The sequence below is a fragment of the Haemaphysalis longicornis genome, unplaced genomic scaffold (genome assembly GCF_048455015.1).
Source record: "Haemaphysalis longicornis isolate Haplotype H1 unplaced genomic scaffold, Haemaphysalis longicornis Haplotype H1 scaffold_1, whole genome shotgun sequence".
Taxonomy (NCBI): domain Eukaryota; kingdom Metazoa; phylum Arthropoda; class Arachnida; order Ixodida; family Ixodidae; genus Haemaphysalis; species Haemaphysalis longicornis.
Genome location: NW_027526203.1, coordinates 74676031 through 74696750, shown reverse-complemented (window position 1 = coordinate 74696750; position 20720 = coordinate 74676031). Strand labels below are relative to the sequence as shown.

The following is a 20720-nucleotide window of genomic DNA, read 5'->3' as shown; positions in this document are numbered from 1 at the left end:
GAAGCCTCCATGTCAGAAGGCTGAATAAAAAAACAGATGCAGGTGGTCTAGACCCTGATTCGTTACTAAATAAAAAAAAATCACCACTTTCAGTTGCCACGGCAAACATCGCAGTACACTCCTACATTGGCTTTACTATAACATAAACGCCATTAGGCGTTTTTCACTAGGAAGCTGTTAGTGGCTAGAATCATCAGGGTCTCGCACCAGCGACAATTTACTGAGAGGTGTGAGTTCAGCATAGAAAAAAAATCAAAATAAATCAAAAGCCTCAGACCTTTTGAAGTAAGACGGCTTACATAGCACCCAGTAATGCCTTCCCAGCGATGCACTTATGTTTAGAGGTGAGGTAGACTTTACGGGGATTGGTGTAAGCTAGGCGCTTGTACGGACTTTCCCACAATTAAATGTGGGCGAGCCATCTACGGAGGGAGTATGGTCACAGTCAGCCCCACTTTGTTCTCCCCTCCACCGCCGCCGCCGCGCGGCGTCCGACATTGCGCAATGCCGCGCTCTCTTTGGCTGCTGCCTGTGGCGCGCACGACAGCAGGCGCGCTGTAATACAGCGCCACTGTCTCTACCCACCAATCGTGTGTGTCCTTAGTCTGTGACGTAGAGGTTGGGCCACGGCCGTTATAATGCAATATAGCAAATCTCAATACAGCTAATCCAACCAGAGCTGCAAGGGCTCTGATTTTTTTTTTTTTTTTTTCTGCGCAGGTGATCTAGGTATCGTACTTCATGTGCTTTCATCGGAGACCTTTACGTCTTCTGTGTGGCCCAGCTGGGAGATGTAGCTAGTTCAGGACGCTGAAGACTCCTGCATTCTCATAAGCTTGATGGAGAGAGAAAAGTTGCTAGTTCGTCTTCGAATACTGCAAAAGTATATTACGCAACTACCTCGCAAGCAAGCGCACGCTGAGAGATACAGATAGAGAGAGAAAGGGAGAGACAGGAGCCTCCTCCCCTTCTTTTTGGGGCTGGGGCCGTTGGCGTCCCCTGTCGTCGTCGATGTCGTCGTCGTCGTCATCGTAATTGTCGTCTCATGGTACTAAAACACCGGTACACTTGTTTACGCCTTGCGCTTGAACGTAACGCGTACTAAAAAAACACCGGGACACTCGTTTACGCCTCGCGCTAAAACGTTTCGTGCTTCAAAGACACGAGACTTTTCAGCAAAGCTGTATAGCTCTACAGTTAAATTTCGCCTCTCCATCTTCTTGGCGAACTGACGGAGGCGAAATAGTGATGTTCTTTTGATGCGTGAGCCGAGAGGACGATCTCGACTCGCTCCGATGACCGACGACCGATGCTTGGAGTTGGTGGGGGATGAGGACTGCCTTCCTTGCTGGATATTAGGTTTATTTACATTATTTACAAAACTCCAACTTTACATCAGGTCAGAGTGACGGTTACATTGTCACTCTGACAGCAGCAGCCTGTTCGGCCGAGATCTATACTAAACTAGATCCCCTCTCGACCGACCCTCGACAAAACCCAACACTCCGGTTTTGATATGAAAAACCCCGCCTCCAAGAAGGGGGCGTACAAGAAAGAGAGAAAAAACCTTTCAAACAATTAATAGAAACCATTGATTGGCCACAGGAACCAGCCAATCACACACATGTCCCCACCTGCGGTCACGTGACCTAACACTCTCTCTTACACACTCATAGTGCGTTTCCTACGCGCGCTGTTGCACCGGGCCAGAAAATACAGGCCATCTGCGGCCTAAAGTGAACCATCCATTACGTTCAGCGGGCGGCATCTGCACAAACAACACCCAAGCCGAGGGCCCGGAGCGGTCCTCGCGCGGCTGACCTCCCTCCGCGCGGCGCCTCCCGCGACGTCGGGCGTCTGCGCGCGCGGCGTGACAATGAGGGTTGCTAATTCCCTCCCAGACTAAAGGGGCGCCGCCGGCCACCTGAACAGACCACGGGGAGAGACGCTGCCAGCCGAGGCGACCATCGTCGAGGCGAACGACCCGTCGACGAAGTGCGCCCGCCGCCGGAGTCGAAGATTTTCCAAACTTACACCGCGCGCGCTTTCAACACTAAGAGATACGATCATCTGGCCGCCCGTCAGCTTGTTATGCCGAATGACCCTGCCACCCTCGACGCGACAGAGGCACTCAGGCTAATCGCCCCCATCCTTTGACACACAAAAGGACGGGCACAACAGCTCTCCGCGGCTCCGAACTTGGCGTCCGCGCGGCTACATGAAAGGGACACGGGAAAGTAGCCACCAGCGGAGGCGACGCCAATACATGGGCCACCGGCGGCCTTCATTAATTACATGCGGCGCCCGAACTTAACATCTACCCCCAACAGTTTCATCGCCGTTAGTAGAAACGCCAAGGCACCAAGGATACCTCCCCAGGTTTCACGTTAAAGGGACACTGAAGTGACTTTGTCAAGCTCCCGTTTTTTGCTTGCACTGCGTAGACTGGCTCAAATTAGCACACTTCATCGTTTATCCGGTCGACAAGTCGGTAATTATTTTACAAAGCGCAAAAGAAAAAATTGGCCGCGTATCTGCTCCTTTCGTTGCAAATGTCGTCAAAAGACGATAGTCTTGGTAGACATTTATTTATTTATTTATTTATTGTACCTCAAATGCCCCGAGTAGGGGTATTACATGAGGTGTGGGCAGATACATCAGTTAATAAGGTTATCGATGAAATCCTTGAATTTAGTAGGGTCGGAGTGCTGGATGGCGTCGGTGGGCAAGCTGTTCCAGTCTTTGGCTGTTTGCACGAAGAATGAGTGCAGATGGGCAGATGTACGGGCTCCTGGAGGATAAACAGCTTTTGCATGGCTAGTGCGGCATGACGTCCGGTGGGCGGGTCTGATAGCAGATGAAGGAGGCAATGCGTGGTAGAATTTATGAAAAAGGCAAAGGCGAGAGGTTTTTCGTCGTGAAGCTAATGTTTTAAGGTTCGCGCGGCGTTTGAGGGCAGATGCGCTAGTATGATGTGAATAGTCGAAGTAAATGAATCTAATCGCACGGTTTTGAACGGCTTCAAGTGTGTACGTATGATTAAATTGAAAGGGGTCCCAAATTGCGCACGCGTACTCTAGCTTAGGCCGAACTAGTGTAATGTAAGCTTGGATCTTTAGTGAAGGGGGAGCAAGTTTTAAATTTCGTCGAATGTAGCCGAGTGCACGGTTAGCGTTGTTAGAAATATGCAAAATGTGCGATGACCAAGAAAGATCGGAAGTTAAATTGATGCCTAGGTATTTATAGGAGCTAACAGAAATAATTGCGGAACCGCAAATGGAATACGTAAATGTTTGGTGTGACTGCTTGCGATGAAATGAGATGAGTACAGTTTTTTTAACGTTCAGGTGCATTAACCATGTTTCGCACCATGTTTGAATGAGGTGTAGGTCGGACTGAAGGATTGCGGAATCGGAAGGATGACGTATAGAGCGGTATAGAACGCAATCATCAGCGAATAATCTGATATTGGACTGAATGTTAGTAGGAAGGTCATTAATGTAAATCAAGAATAGCAGAGGGCCGAGAACAGTGCCCTGCGGAACTCCGGAGAGAACGGGGGACATATCTGAAGCAATGTTGTTGGCGTAAACAAACTGTTGGCGGTTAGTCAAAAAGTCACGGATCCAATCGAAAATCTGAAGGCTTAAATTTAGGCGGGATAGTTTTAAAAGCAAGCGTTTGTGTGGAACTTTATCAAAATACTTTTTCAAAGTCTAGGAAAAGGGCATCTACCGGTGAGTTAGTATCCATGCTAGAGCTGATATCATTCACAAACAGCGCGAGTTGCGTGTTACAGGAAAGCCCTTTCTGGAAGCCATGTTGGTGAGGGTGGAAAAATTTATTGGCAGTTAGGAATTTTACAATGTGGGAGTAGATTATATGTTCCATGATTTTCGAACAAACACAAGTAATGAAATGGGACGGTAGTTATTATTGGAATTTGAAGTACCTTTTTTCGCCACTGGGATAACTCTGCCCACCTTCCAGTCCAGCGGCACCACACCACATACAAGAGACTGCTGAAAAATGTGCGCCAAAATGATACTTGAGACATGCTTTGTGTTTTTTGGTATTTTTGAATTGATTCCGTCGATGCCAGAGGAAGATGATAGTGACAATGATTCTATAACTTTCAAAATACCATTAGGATCAAACACTAATGATGGCATGATGTCGTGGTCAAAGAAAGGGGTGTCGGTAACTCACTCACAGGTTCTCTGGTAAAGACGGAGCTGAAGGTTTTGTTTAGAATTTCGGCGGCATCATGTGCTGGTACAGGGTGGTTATGATCGTCGGTTAGCAACAGCGAAGTGGGTTGGTTAGGGTTAATAGTCTTCCAAAATCGTTTTGGGTTATTACGTAACATTTCTGGTAATGTGGTAGAAAAAAAACGACTGTTTAGCCTTTTGGATGGCGCCGTGAACGTCTTGTCCGCCGCACGACATTTGGCCCAAGCATGTGGGCTGTCAGACCGTTTAGCCGACCGGAATAGACGTTTCTTTTTATTGATCAGACGTTTAAGTGACGAGCTGAACCAGGGGGAAGATGATTTTTCTTTGACGGTAATGGTGGGGACGTGTTTGTGGGTTAACTCTTGCATTTTATTTTTAAAAAGGGACCAGTTACATTCAAGAGAGCGCTGCAAGAAATCAATGACGAACCACTCAGAGAATGCTGTTAGCTCTTCATTGATAGCCTCGTAATTTCCTTTATCGTAGAGCGTGATGGTTTTTTTATTTTTTTTGCTGATGAGGTAACTTGAGATTAATTGAAGCGTGGATTACTGCGTGATCACTTAGGCCAGATAAGTGGGTTAGTGGTGATATGCTATCAGCGTGCGAAGTTAACAGGAGGTCCAGAATGTTTGAAGAATTACAAGATTCTTGAGTTGGCGCAGAAACAAGTTGTGTTAAGCCAAAAGTTAGACACGGGTCGACAAAATCGCTTTTATGCTGCAGCTGCATTTTGATGCTGTTAGGGCGAGGTCGGACCATGTTATCGCTGGGAAATTGAAGTCGCCGAGTATTAGTAAGTGTGTGCTGGGATTTGATACGGATAGTAAGTTTAAGGCGCTATGGAATTCTGTGACGAATGAAGAATGAGCGTCAGGGGGGCGGTAACATGCACCAATAATTAAGGGTGGAAAAGAACTGTTGCATCTTATAAATAATAGCTCAAGGGTGGAGGGGACATTAACACGGCTGCACTGAAGTCGTTGGTGAGCTGCTATCAAAACGCCGCCACCTCGTTTGGTCTCGCGGTCGAGTCGAAAGAGATCGTGATGTGGAAAGCAAGATATCAGTTCTGTATTGGAAATTGAGGAATTAAGCCATGTTTCTGTTAGTACGATTAGGTCGGACTCAGTGGTGTCGATGAGGGAGCGAAGATCGTCGCGCTTAGGCAGAAGGCTCCGGATGTTAGTGTATATTAGCGATAAAGATTTACCGATGGAATTTCCTTGGGAATATTTGGAAACTGGTGGCTATTGTGGTCGGGGAACTACTTTTTGAGCACGGCGATCAAAGACGTAAGTGGTTTTGTCAATCAAAAGTTTGTCATGGCGGAGTTTGTAGGGTTTGGGTTGGGACTTGCCGAATTCGATCAAGCGTTTTTGCGCAAAGCGGGTGTTAGGTGAGCAGTCCTGGCCAATGCTGTAGTCTGAATTCTTCCATTTTTTGGCGTTCCAGAGGACGTTTTCTTTATCTTTGCAGTGTGAGAAACGCATGACAATAGGGCGTTTTTTGTCTGGTTGGAACCGACCTATTCTGTGTGCCCGCTCCACACTTCTTGGATCGAGGGATACTTGAAGCGTTTCATCACATAGCTTCAGTACCAATTGCTCGGATTGTGACCATGTTTCCTTCTCATCGTCGTCGTCGAAGCCAAAAAACAGAAGGTTAGAGCGGCGAGCGCGGTCTTCAGAACTGTCAAACCTATCGGTAAGAGTATCAATTACATTGGCGTTGTGCGCGGCGAGTGTCTGGATGTCATCAACCTGGGTTTTGAGAGAGGCAAGTGTTGAACAGTCGTTCTCTATTTTTGTTAGCCTGGAGGTGATGTTGTCGAAGGGTTTTTCATGCTGGGAGAGCGCAGTGCGAATGGATTTCATTTCGTTCAGTATTGTTTCCTGGGAAGAGCGTATGGCGTCTAGTGTAGACTGGATGTCACAAGGATCTTCTGTTGAGGACGAGCGTGTGGTAGGCCCGGGGTTTTCCTCCACATCGCCGCACAACAGTAGCAGTTTCAAGGTGACAGCGGAACAACAATATGCAATATCAACAACACAGCCTGGGCTCGGCAGCACTAGCAAGGCGGCATAAGAAGTGCGTTTAGCAAATAATGAGGAACAATTTTTTACCTGCGCAAAGAACAGGCGTTGCAAATGACGGTTGGCCATCGCTGGCGTGCTGCCGAGCCCACTGAAGAGCGTGTCGATAGCGCAGGGCCTTTTATCGGGGTGAAGTGACGTAGGGGTCGAGTCGGTTGCACGTGACCAATGAAGAAACCGGGCTGCGAAGAGATGATCCTCTGGCGGCGCCGATGGGCACTGGCCAGATGTGCTGTGTTGAAGATCCGGGGTAGCCGAAACGTCGTGCGTCCGGGTGGCTGGGTTGACCGGGCTCAGTAGTATCGGGAGGCAAGGGTTCGTGTCAGCAGCATGAAACTGCTCGCCGTGAATTCCGAGTGGAAAGGCCAGGAACAGGAGCTGCGCAAAGAACAGGCGTTGCAAATGACGGTTGGCCATCGCTGGCGTGCTGCCGAGCCCACTCCACATTTGCCGAGGAAATGCCCCCCTTTGCTTTCCCGCTCACCTCTCATGCTGTTCCTGTACCGTCGCGCTCATTCCATGGTAAACACACTAAAGGTTTGCGCAAGGCGATTTGAATTTACCGCGTTCCACTGCTACAGGCGGGGTTCCTCGATGCCAGCGCTGCAGTACGGCGGCGACACGCGGAAATGGAGGCGGCCTACTAGAAGGTTTATAGAGCCGCGTGGCCGTGCTCCACGTGCGTTCCAAGCAGAACGTGGAACCTAGCTAGTGGAACCTTTCGTTGCTGTTGCCGCGTGAATTTTTATATGCCGCCAGGAGGCGGCGGTTTTCTGCAGTAGATTTAGAATATCATTTGCTATCGAAAAACCAAGCATCCACGAATTTTCTAATAAAGGAACACTGTAAATGTGCCTTGTGTACTAATTTCCTGTCTTATATTTGCGTAATGTCTTGTTCTTGTTCAACAAAGTTGACAAGTATGAACATTTAATACCGGGCTTAGACGTTTATATGTGACTGTGAGTATATAAGACTACTGCGCAATATCAATTTTACTTTGGCCGGGTGGCTGAATCGAGTCACAGACAGACAGACAGACAGACAGACGGACAGACAGATAGACAGACATACAGACAGACCAAAATTTCTGGGTTTAAGTAGCCCAAGAAAGACTATCGTCTTTAAAAAAACTACCATGCGCGGTTTGCGGCGGCCGCACCAACTAAAGGCTGGGATGTCGGGAGGAGGTGTCTGTAAAACATGCTTGACATCCGACGGCATCGTTGGATGTGCATTATCGATATCTCAGTAATCGTCGTACCGCGCTTCTGCCATGATGCCGGCTGTAAAATGCATTAGATAAGCCTCCCAGGACGGCTTGGAATCCTAGCATTCACTAGCCGAGGCCTACGCGTGCATGAACGCCCTCCGCGTCCCCGCAGACGCTCAAATTCCATGCGCTTTTCAAAACCCCCATATTCGGAGCTTGCCTCACTCATTCCCGTATCGTAAAAAGCGTGTTCGCACCAGGCCAAGGGTGTGTTGATTCTGGCCTGTGCCCACTACCCGCAGCCGTTGGTGCTTATGGTAACAGCACGCCAACGAGAACTCGCTATGTATATAATGTATAACCAGTTTACACTTTTATTTAGTTTTAGCATTTCAAGCAGCTTAGGTGACTATTTGTTGTACTGCGCTCGTGCAGAAAGCATCCCCCAAGTTTCCACAATATCTCACATCGTGCAATTGCATTTCTTAGACGGAAAAGCGTTCGCAGATGAGTAGTCGTGCTGCTGACCGCTGTGCTTGTTCGCCCAGCGCAAAAAAAGTGCTTCCTGAACCCTAGTTGTACGCTGCACGGTAAAAGTATCAGTTGATTTTATTTCCTTAGTACCTATATTGACTTGGCTGACTCTTCTCCCGACTTCAAGTGGCCTTAGATTTTCCTTGGCGTACCAGTCAGCGAAGCGTCGCATGTGCGCTTGTGAAGTGCTTGTGCGAAGCGACCTTGACTTGGAGCTTGATACAGTGTACAAACAAACAAAGTAAAGAAAGGCACATTCTTTCATTCACAAACGTGTCCTGGCTTCGTTTCAACTGAGCGAACGAATTGCGCCGACCCGTCGGTGGCCGGCGGTCGAAATGCTGGGCTGACTGACTAAGGTCGGCGAGCCGTGCAGTAGTAGCGCAGCCAATTGCCAGCTCCTCTCCTCCTGACGTCATACTAAAACGCCACAGAAAATGGGCGAGGGTGCAGAGAGTAGGACAGCATTTTTTAATTGATTTTTCTACTAAATAAATTCGCGTAAACGCGCTCAGAGTGGTCGAAACAGGGCCTAGGGACTCCGGACTACAATTTGCGCTCCTAATCCCGCAATGTTTACAAATCACTTCAGTGTCCCTTTAATGGAGATGGCCCGGGATTTTTTTTCTTTCGGCGAGCGTGTTAGGGCTTCTTCCACTTTTTTGAAGTGACCATACAGTTCCGTGCCCTTTCGTGCTGTGCACCACAGAGCTTGTGGTTAGCGCGGACGCTGACGACCGCTCCCGCCCATTTGCCCTGCAGGCCGGGCGTTCGACATCACGTACGTGCGGCTCAAGTTCCACTCGATGCGGCCCGAGAGCTTCGCCATCTACAAGAGGACGCGGCCCGGCTCCCCGTGGGTGCCGTACCAGTACTACAGCTCAACGTGCCACGACACGTACGGCCTGCGGCCCAGCACGTACGCGACGCACGCCGACGAGACGCGCGCGCTGTGCACGGGCGAGTACAGCGGCCTGTCGCCGCTTTCGGGAGGCAACGTGGCCTTCTCGACGCTCGAGGGACGCCCCTCGGCCTTCCACTTCGAGAACAGCAAGCTCCTGCAGGTGGGCCTCTCCATGTTCTCTCTCTCTCAACCTCGCTACGGCGCCTATTCTGGTATACCTCTGGTAGGAAGAACTTGCCACGCTCCCCAAACGCTTATGGTCAAGAGATCCAAAAAGTCAAAAGGTCCAAAGAGTCAAAAGATCCAATGATCACGTGACAGCCGAGCCAAAAGATCCAAAGGGTCAAAAGGTCCAACGTGGGTCAAAAGGTCCAAAGAGTCAGAAGATCCAACGAGTCAAAAGGTCCAAAGCGAGTCCAAAGATCCAACGAGTCGGGAGATCCAATGGGTCAAAAGGTCCAATAATTCCGAAACCACGTCAGAAGGTTCAACGAATTATAAGGAACTTCGGAGCCACGGCTAGGATGTGCAATTTACAGACTACGTCATTTTATTCATAGTGCTGTTTTGGCTCCCATACCCGAACTTTCACTTTTAAATGTAGAAGCTATGCACTTGGCTCCGAATTAAGCCGAGGGTAATTAGAACGTTATGAACAACACCATTTATCAAGCTTGTTTTTATTTCTCATTATTTTCTCAGGTTGTTCTCTTTTCTTGTTCCTCTGTCATTGGATACTATTACATTACAATAATTTGGTAGTTTTTGCTTATGTAGAATGTGATCTACAGTGATGTCAACGAGCCACGACACCATGTGGCTAATATTCGGCTACGCTGCGCTGACTTGTATGATTGCTGCTGAAAATACTCCGGACAAATGGTCTTGCATCTTCTTAATCAAAGTCAACATCCATCAAATAAATTACCATTATATGGCTCATGATTACACCCACAAAAAAATCAAGAGTTCGAATATCAGTGCTACATTGCTACCTTTTTGGAAGCTCATTACTAGGTTTCCAGGTGATCCGAATTGAAACACGTCATGATAACCTGAAGCCGCTAGTTGCAGTCCGCGTGTCTGTTTTTTTGACACTCTCGATAATGTAGTTCCAACCACTGCTTGTCTGGCTTCGCTTACATAAGTAATTTTTCCCTTTTATGCAGATGAAGAGGTACAGGCGGTGGGGAGCTGATGATGACATTGGTCTCGGATAAGAGCAAAACCACGGCCAAATTATGACCAGTATGCTTTGTGGAAGAACGCCGAAAATGACAAATGAGCTCTCCTTTCAGGAAATTAAAGCTGTGTAGGTTCCAGAAAGCATTAAAAATGCCTTTGGGTATTTCAAACCACAAACACTAAACACACCGATTTCCTGGAAATGGGGGTGACGCCGGGACGGAACGTCCGGCGGGGTAGAAGGTGCCCTTGGTAACGCATTGGTAATAATGCGTTACAGACTACAGACTGTTTGCGTTATCAGCAAACAGAAGAGCACATGCAAAATGCCTAAAAATTACAAGTTTTTTGTGATTGAGTTAGAAAGCGACTGCCTCCTATCCCCTAGCGAAGGCGATCAATTACGCAGCTGTTATCACAGGCACTGATTTCTCTACACACCCCCTAGGGGGTGACACCCCCTAGGGGGTGTGTAGACCCCCTCTAGTTTTTCTGGACATCCCCCCTGGAATCTAAATTTTACTCGTGTGAATTCTTGTATTAAATATCTGGGCAGTTTGATCAAGCCCCAGTTAAAGAAGTAAAATTTCACGTTATCATTTAACATTTAATTAAACATTTTAATGCAAGTAATTGGATTAAAACCGCACAAGCAACTGCGAGGCCTGGAACCGTCTATTTAGTAGCTTAGTCGAACACAGCCATCTCAGTGTCTGGAAGGTCATAGAAGCTCTACGCTGCGAGGTTTCGTCAGTATCGGTGAAAATTGCACAAGAAGCCGTGGGAGCTCCATCAAAAAAGCTCACAGCGTCGTCCCGGGTCTAGGACATTTCGGTGCAAGGCATATCGGTGCAGGACGTTTCGGTGCAGACATTTCGGTGTACGGATATTTCGGTGTACATACATATCGATGCATGAATACCGTTTCGCTGCACGGACACCTCCGTGCGCAAACATTTCGGCGACCGAATTATCGTGTGCTTGCTTGTTTAAAACAGCTGTTATATTTTTATTTTCGCTTAACATGGGTTATAGACGACAATCTAGCGCAGCGCTTGCATTTTTAGATTGGTACCGTCTTCAATTTTTTCCAGGTATTTTTAAAAATTGAACATTTGTATATTTTTCTTTAATACCTCGTTCATTTTAGCAAGACAAACGTTCTTGGTTCGATTAACCGGCTTTACTCGAACAAGACTTTTTCGTGCCTTGGCTTCGGGACCAATTTTTCCGGCACCATTTTTTCCTACCTTGGATTTGGGACCATTTCTTCCGGGACCATTTTTTCCGGGACCATTTTTTCCGGGACCATTTTTTCCGGGACCATTTTTTCCTACACCCCATAATAAGCGACACGCGAGACAAACAGAAAATACGCACCTGTCTACTTTAATCGAAGGGGCTTTACTTACAACCAGGGACCAAATTTCTCTGAAAATATGAATCCTCATAGGAAGCTTTAGCTGCAGTGGACGTTAGGTTTACAACTTTTTGTTTAGAACTCTGTTCTTCGAAGAAGCTCTTTCATCTACATTTAAAATCAACAATTTGGCGAGGTGAAGGGCTGCGGAAGCTAATCCTGCCGTTTTAATAAGTGCTCCAGAATTTGCGTATTCCCTAAATATTGTTTCAAAAACTTCAATGTTTTCATTAGCCCTGGAAACAAGTTTGAAAATATCCTTATACGTTGAATTATGGTCAGACATTTCAAAACTGAATACTGACCTTTGTCGGTAAAAACCGAATTTCTAAAAAATAAGTGTTTTTTTTCAGATTAAATATAATACACCGCCTCCCAAGTGTGTATAAAGAAAAGGGAAACATACGGCACGGGGATTAGCTTTTGTTTAATAGGCATCTATTATCTAACTAGTGGACAAAAAAGAAACAGTTTTTATGGTTTATCTAGCCTCCTACCTCCTCCCCCCTTAGCCATTAACCCGCCGCGGTGGCTCAGTGGCTAAGGCGTTGCGCTGCTGAGCACGAGGTCGCGGGTTCGATTCCCGGCCGCGGCGGCCGCTTTTCTGATGGAGGCGAAAAGCAAAAACGCCCGTGTGTACGAGATTTCGGCGCACGATAAAGATCCCCAGGTGGTCAAAATTAATCCGGAGCCCTCCACTACGGCGCGCCTCATCGCCTGCGTTGCGTCGGCGCGTTAAACCCCAGAATCAATCAATCAATCCTTAGCCATTAGGACACCCCCCCTTGATTCGATTCCTGGGGAAACCCCTGATCACAGGTACTCGAAATTGGAAAATAATTGTTACCTTCACTGATTTTCAAACAAAGATGTGGTGATAATAAGTTGCTTGAAAGAAAACAATATATTCAACAATAATATTATCTCAAAGCTAGAGTTATTCCTGCAACTATTCCGCAGATAAAAAGTGCTTCATTTAGTTAGTAAGGCCGCATAACCTTTTCACTACGTTAAAATAATGCAGAATTACGAGCAAGAACACGTGTATTAAATAATTACGATCTTTTGTGCCTGCAACTGCCACGACGCACATATATTTTCGCTGCCTAAAACGCGCGCTTGAATTGGTTTTTGTACCGAAAGCTCCGTGTACCGAAAGGCCCCGAAACCGAAATGCCCTATACTTAAAAGACCGGAGCCGGTAAATGGCATTGTTAATGTTCGCTTAACCACTGAAATAATTTCCCATGCCCGTGACGCAAACGTATTTTTGTATGAGAGCAACATGCATATACTTGAAAAAAAAAAAAAGCATATGGCTCGGAAATTGGTGCTTAGAACGAACGAACACGCTCCTTGCAGGGAAAACGAAGAGGTAACGGAACTATAGACTCTTGACCCTTAGCAAACCAAAGTGCGCCAAAGTGAGGACCATACAGAGACTAGATCACTTGACTGACCTTAGCCGCGTCAAAAGATACAAGTCAGAATGTCTAATATTTGACCTCTTGACTCGTTGGATCTTTTGACTCGCCTTAGCCGCGTCAAAAGGTCCAAAACGAGTATGTCTAATACTGGACCTCTTGTCTCGTTGGATCTTTCGACTCGCCTTAGGCGCTTCAAAAGGTCCAAAACGAGTCAAAAGATCCAACGAGTCAAACGATCCAATATGGGATCTTTTGACTCGTTGGATCTCTTGACTCTTTGGATCTGTTGACTCGGAATACTGCCCAAAGATGCCGCTCTTGTTGCAGAGACCCTCAAGTGATGAATTTGCTATGCCGATGAAAGATGGAACAGTCATGGACAAATGAAATGCGAACGCGCAAGTATGAACGCGAACACACAGACCGCACAATTTCTCTCTATGTAAATCAAATTTTCACATCCCTCCGAAGCAGCAGCAAAGTTTGCAAACGTGACTTTCCATACACATCACAACCACGTCGTTATGTGATCTCCACGAACCGAAGTCTTCGGTTTTGCGTGTTCCGGTCCATATTTCTGTGTTCGCTTTTCATTCGTCTATGGCTGGTACAGGTGTGGTATTCATTTTCTATACCTGTGCTCGAGTATCTATTGCACTCTTGTACTATCATGATAAATTGAAATATGACAACGGAGCGCGTGGCTTTCAGTACATGCCGCGTATGCGCAGTGCGAACGAGTTACGGGAGGTCGCGACCAACATTGATATGGGAAGACCATGGTATTTCCACCGTGAGTTGGGCGCTCAGCACGAAATAAGGAAAAAATATAGGAATATAGCTGCGTGCGCCGTTTTCCCTCATCGTAGCCATAGAGTTTCTAAGAAACTCTATGATCGCAGCAACAAAGTTAGATAACGCTTGCGTGAGCGGGCGCCGAACGCGATGGGAAGACAAACCAAAGCGCTCACACGCCGAATGACGGTCTTTCTATGTCAACGTTGGACACAAACTCGTAACTTCTTTGCACTACGCATAAGCGGCCCGTCGGCAGGATGCGCAGCATGTACTGAAAGCCACTGCGGCACGCTCCGTTGTTCGCATTTGAATTTATCACTTTAGTACAATAGTGCAAATACATATAAAACGTTTCTTGAATAATACCTGAAAATGATTACGTTGTTTGAGGTAGCTTATTCAGCCTCACCGCACACTCCCCTCCCCCCTCCCACTCCGTCATTTTAGGTCTCGGGGTGTCGATGGACGAGGCCGCTTACCTTGTCGCCACCGATTAACGGCTACCGATAATTCTTTCTTGTGTCGTAAGTGGTGCGTCTTACGGCGCTTGGACATCTGCTCTCACCACGACGATCAGCCATTTTGTCGTTCCCCGAAAAAAAAAAAAAAAACGGCCGCTGGATGCCGAATGTTTTTTTTTTTTTTCTTTAAATTTCGAATCTGCGACTTGTCGTTTCCTTTTCTCCTTTTTTCGTTGAGAACTATACCAACAAAATTTTGCGAGAGCGTTGAACGGGAAGTGGACAGTGGGCGGAAACCTTCCTCTCGCGGACCTGCAATGAAAATCATTTGTAGTGGACGATCCTTGAGTAGCGCTCTGGGTTAGACGCAAAATAATATCAGTTTAATCAAAAGTCTTACGCCATTAAGAGGTAACAAAAATGTTTAATTAACGCAGAATTCTGTATTCTAAAATGAGAAGCACTAAGAAGGAACCGAGCCACAACAAGCGAAACACTAGGGAAATACAATAACGTCGGGTAACGTAGTCCGTAACTAGTTGTATAAAGCCCACGAATTGAAAAATTTCTACCGTACCCTTATGGAACTTGGTTTGATGTCAACACCGCTCCTCCAGAATTCTCATCTTCACTGTGGTCTGGAGCCTTGCTTTGGCAGGAATTCGTCTCGCTAACGTTAGCGAAGCATGTACTGGGTAATCTAGGTTCTGAGGCTGGTTGGTAATATAGTCGAATGCGCAAAGATAAAAAGGTGCAGTGAAGTCCCTCCTGAATATTATCAGCCCATGTTTGCGCCCGGTATTGTGCGCGTTACTTTTTGTACTGGGGTGCTTCACCATAGTGGAGCTCGAATAAAACGCCACAGTGAAACCAGTATCTACTCATGCCAACGGCAGCAACGACAAGATTTTGACGCACGCGAAGCACATTTGAATGGCAATAACCTGAAAAAGACTCCAGCAGCTAGCTGTGGCGTGCATTCGCAGTAGCATGGGGCGGTCATCTCTCTGTGGGCGCACCATTGCAAGCTCCATTGTCACTAAGTACAGCTGGTGACTCTAGTAGAGGTCGGTGTTAAAACTGAACCCGCCAGCGTCGTCCCCGCTGGCCGTGTTGCGAGCGTTTCTTTGCCCGGCGCAGGAGTGGGTGACGGCGACGGCCATCCGGATCGTGCTGACTCGCCTGAACACGTTCGGCGACGAGATCTTCGGAGACAAGCAGGTGCTGCGCTCCTACTACTACGCTATCGCCGATCTCGCTGTCGGCGGAAGGTAAGAGACTCCGAGCGCCTTCGTCTCCTTTGCACTGCACTCGCGTAACTCTGCACAGTTGGAGATGAGGACCACCATGCTCGGCAAATGATAACGGGCAGCCAGTTGGAGTCAGAAGGGAAGGAAAATAGAAAGATAGAGAACGTGTGAGGGGTTCTGTCCTTTCCGTCATTAGTAGTTTTAGGGAGGGGGGTATGATTGCATTAAGGACCAAAGATATACAGAGTGAAGTACCAATGCGAGAAAGAGGGAGGGGGGGGGGAAACTCCAGAGAATTACGGTAGCTTGTTGCAATGTCATCCATATTCATTGGCTACGTATTCCCTCTTTAAACCCCCGTTGTGTTCGATCGCTTCTCGAAAGTTACTTCGAGGACCCTAACATTTATTTGTAGCGGCCCGTTGTACTACCTTCTGGAAATCCGTTGCGGATCCTGTTGGTGGCACGCTGGGTTACGCCACGGAGACCCGTTGCTACGTCCGTAACGCTGCGTGTAGCTGAAGCAGGCTTACTTTTTTACGCGTTAAGGGCCGGGTGGACAGCTGTCGCGGGCTCCGGGAACTTCAGGGCCAGTCGACAAAATATCTGCCCAGATTACAAAGCCAAATATAAAACTAAAAAAAAAAAAAAGTCTTGCCACCTCCGCAAGCATGGCCTTACTGCAAGAAAGCATCAGTAGGATTTGCAAGAACGAGTAGGCACCTTCGGCGGCGCATGTGCTGTGATACTGGCGACGAACACACGGTGACGTACGCACCTCACCCGCCCCGGCTAAATAAAAGTATCCCCTGAGATAAAATGGTTGACAGTTGTCGCTGGGAAAAAAACAGCACCTTTAGTCATAATACCCAACGTGTCGCATCCCTATCCCGGTAAAATTTGCCTAGAGTACGCTTTAACTTCAGCAAAAAAAAAAAAAAAAAAAGGCTTGTATTTTTGCCGAACCGTATAGGGCAGAAAGCGAAAGACAAAGAAAGGACGAGTGGACATACATAACGTGTGTGCGTCTACTCGTCCTTTCTTTGTTGTTGTGAACCATCAAGTCCAAATTGCTACACTACTTCAGCTTGCATTTAACCGTCAGTGCAAAGCTTCGTGGCTATGGTTCGCTATGGGGAGTTGCCCCACTATATAGCTACATTTCTTGCTTTCTGTAGCTCCCTCCACGTTACTTTCCCAAAAATCACAGTGATTAGAAAAGGCCAGATTTGTAGCAAGACCTTTTCGGCTTCAATTTCTTGAGAATCACACGCCCGCTCCGATGGTTTCCCTTTCCCTTTCAATGAGGGTCTGCCCGAAGCCGTGAGCACCCGTTTCGCGTAACGCCGGCACAGATTACGCCCATGTCCTCGGAATAGCTCCCCGGTGCAGTTGCGAGTGCCGCTGCCTCTTGCAAGGCGATCGGAGCTGCGCGTTGCATGGAGTGCTGGACTGCAGGTGCCAGTGCAACGGCCACGCCTCGGCCTGCGACCCGGGTCCCGGAGGCGACCGGCAGCTGCTGTGCCGCTGCGAACACAACACGGCCGGGGACAACTGCGAGCGCTGCATGGACCTGTACAACGACCAGGCCTGGGGCAGGGCCACCTCCTCCTCCGCCCACGAGTGCCAGCGTGAGTGCCGCATGCACGCACCGCTCGACTGCGGGCTGCTTTATGAGTTTGAACTTCCTCTTTCGCTCCTCTTTCGGAGCGAAAGAGGAGGCGGAGGAAAGGGCCGCCAGGCCTGACGAGTTCCCCGGTCCCTCGGATTCCAGTGCAGTCCCGCGTGGTATGAGCTTACGGCGAGGTGAAATGGGCCTTGTTAAAGCGCCCAAATGATCGCATCCAGGTTGGCGTCGTTTGCCCGTTGCAACGCCAGTTAGTTTGTGATGGTGCTGAAAGCAGAGACGGGAAGCTGTCGAATGCAGGAAGCGGGGTTCGGCTGTGGAGGAGGGAACACGTCTAAGAACGTTGGTTCTGAATAGCTATACAGGCGGAAACAGCGAAATAAACAAGGGGCACAGCGGAAGTAACGTGACATTCCGTTCTATTGTAAGTACACGCCCGGCACTGCTGGCGCGCCTTAACCGCGCTTAACTGACCTAAAAGGTTCCAAACAACCTTTCTTTACGTGATCAACGCGTAGACGTCACCCTTAACTAAGAAATCGCGGCACTTGACAGAAAGAAAAAAACACTGAGAATGGCTGGGGCTCGAACCGCGCCAGCTCGTGCCAGGACCAGCGACTCTACCACTAGGCATAGATGCGACGCTGAGAGCATCTCTTGTCGGCGGCCCTGTCCTTCCTGCGTGCGTCCGTTGTTGTTGTCCGCACCGCTGCCTTCCTGCGTGCGCCCGTTGTTGTTGCCCGCAAGGCTGCGTCTATCCTCCGCTCACCCCATATCCTCTCCGATAGCGAACACTCTCTCGCGAAGGGCATTGGATTGGATTGGATTCGATTGGATTGGCTTGGCTTTTGATTGGATTAAAGAGGATTGTGTTGGATTGTGTTGCGTCATAGCCGCGGCAGACGCACTGGCGCCGGCGCGTGCCCAGGTTAGAGCGAACACTCTCTCTCTCAACATCTGCGGGTTTGCGGCCCAGCGCGCTCTCACTCCACCGGTGGGCGGTGCTGCGCGCGGTGCTGCGCATGTGCAGTACTCTCTCTCTCCGCGGTCTCCTCTCCTTCGGGCGCGCTGCGCATATAACCGGTGTGCCGCTCTCCGGCGGCCTTTCGGTCGACGGTTGCTCTCCGCTTGCGCTTGAACCCCCCTCAGCGTCGCATCACACCAGGGTTCCCGCGAGGGGAGGTGGGCGTAATTTTTTTCCGTATTACTTTTGCACAAGCACAACGCAAGTCATGGGTAAATTAAAAACCACCTGCCAAACATTGCTTGACGGAAGGACGTACAGTAAACCCTGAAGGAACGCAACTCTTCTACTCGCTCATGAAGAGCGAACAACGAGTGTATTGTAGCGGTTGCGCACAAGAGTAGTGAGAGTGCTCAGAGCGAACCAACAGATTGCGCCACATGTAACAGGACACACCGGGCTCGTACCTACAAGGGAACCGAATTTCGCGGAAGTAGCGCTCCTCTTAACTTCCCCCTTTTCCTTCCGTTCTCTGTTCTCTTCATGCATCCGTATTAATTCGCCCGAATGTCAGCTTTGCGGCCGAGTGCACAGCTCGTATACGCCTCGAGCGCGGCCTGTAGGGGCGCCACTGAAATCCTCCTAGCGGCCCGTTTTGAAAGCAGCCGCGGGAGTCCGCGCCCCGCTCCCCAGTGCCGCCGCTGCTTTTGCGGCCCCTTCACGACTGAGATTTCCCGTTTGGGGGCGTTTGAAATCCATGTTTATGTGGAGCAGTCACTCTGTTCGCAAATGGGGTATGTTTACGACAGTGTAAATGTTTCTGACGCGATCTAAGTGTGGTATATTCGGTCTGTATAGCGCCAGGTGTGTGTCACAGGCCAGCGTCGCGGAACCGGCGTATGATGGAGCCGATTGTAGTTACACTGACTTGAATTTACTACCTGTGTCTCCGTAACCACCGGTTACTTAGGTGTTCATGCTACGGCTATACACTACGATTTAAATCGGTTTTGTGCACTTACATAATCAGCGAAGCACTCATACCTGACAGCACGCCAGTTACGTTACGTTTGCCAATATTATACCTCAGATATTGATCACCACCATTTACAAGCCAGTCTGTGTTAATTTCGGGAATATTCAACAAAAGTACGATGGACAATGCATAATTATACTCGGGGATCAGCACACGACAGAGTCGTCTTGTCGTGAAGTGAGCGCCCGCAAACATTCATCTGCTACATACGTATATCCTCTGCGAGCAGCGCGGAGACGGGCTTAGAATATAATCCGTGTCCGCGACTAAATGCTTCTTCAAAATATCGTCATATGGCACAGGAAGCCTGCAGAATGAAGCAGAAACTGAAATCAGAGGGCCTTATCACATTGGTCGTTGGAATTCCAACGAGACATCATCGCTTGTTGAACAGCCTACCCTGTATACTTCCAAAAATGCGTGCGCCGTACGATCAGCTCTTCGTTGAAGTAGAAAAACGAAAGGAAAGTGAACGCGAGATTTGTGTGTGGGATTACTAAAACGTTCATTGCTGGATTCCGCTTCCCCCCCCCCCCCCCCCCCCCCGCCGATGTCTCGCGAAATACCAGTGAATTTCGCGTCTAGTGAACCGTATACCTGGCTTAAGTTTCAACGAACATACGTATTTAGCATGTCAGAAGCTGCACTGTTTCTTTTTTTTTTTTTTCATTCCCGTTAGAGCTATTATGTTTCTTGATTCCGCACTTTCACATCATTTATTTTTCCGTGGTTTCATTAACTTGCCTTGGTTCTTGCTATATTGCGTGTGTGGGCACATATTTAACGACGCACAGGCTTGTAATATACTTAACATTTTCGCATGGTTTATATTCTTATAAAAGGCATAAGTTATTGTCCAAGAATGGGTAATCACATCCCCGAAACATATTTTTCTGCGACGTATATATTCTAAACGAAGCCGCATTCGTTGTCCACGCTGCAAATAGAAGCCAACCTCTCATTGTGCCAGCATCAGGTCTAAACGAGGCGAAAGTAGAATTCATTTGTGCCTGATGTTTTGGAGGTGACATGGGTGATATGTTGCTGCCGCCGCCGACGCACAGAAGAGCGGCGACGAAGCGCGCAGAACCGCGTCCCCAGGTAGCTCTTGGAGGCGATCGCGTACTCTACGAAGACGCAGCTGCTTTTTAAGTGACATAACGTACTCTTTGCCTATAGACATCACCATAACAAGTTTGTTTTAGGGCGCGGAAAGGCGAAAAGAAGCGAAACAGAGCCCAAACACTGCACGAGCCCCTATCAGCCACGCAGCGCAAATCCCGTCAACGCCGCGGAGAAGCGGCGGCAGGCGGTACAGCGATCGGGAAGCTCGAGGCGTATAGGGACCGGGCGGCCGTTGTATGGCACCACCGTCGTTTCAGCGAACAGCGCCGCCCGTGGCGAACCGCTCGTCAGTGGAATGCCGGTGGCGGTCAGCGCAGCGAAGTTGTGCATGTCTTTCTGTCGTTTTTCTGCGGTGCAGCTTGCAAAGCGTACGTAACCCCACGTGCATTTTTCAGATCGGTAAATCTTGAGCGTAGATGTGACGTTTACGAGGCATGCCATGTGT

At 48.4% G+C, this 20720-nt stretch overlaps 1 protein-coding gene across 2 annotated transcripts in view; it reads left to right on the top strand.

Moving 5' to 3' along the window:
• LOC144177661 (laminin subunit gamma-1-like) overlaps positions 1–20720 on the top strand; it is a 251634-nt gene that overhangs the window by 119624 nt on the left and 111290 nt on the right. For both annotated transcript variants that reach the window (XM_077705275.1, XM_077705274.1), the window contains exons 2-4: positions 8841–9142; positions 15414–15544; positions 16982–17154. In XM_077705275.1, coding sequence (XP_077561401.1) covers positions 8841–9142; positions 15414–15544; positions 16982–17154 — 606 coding nt within the window. The remainder of the gene's footprint in view (positions 1–8840; positions 9143–15413; positions 15545–16981; positions 17155–20720) is intronic.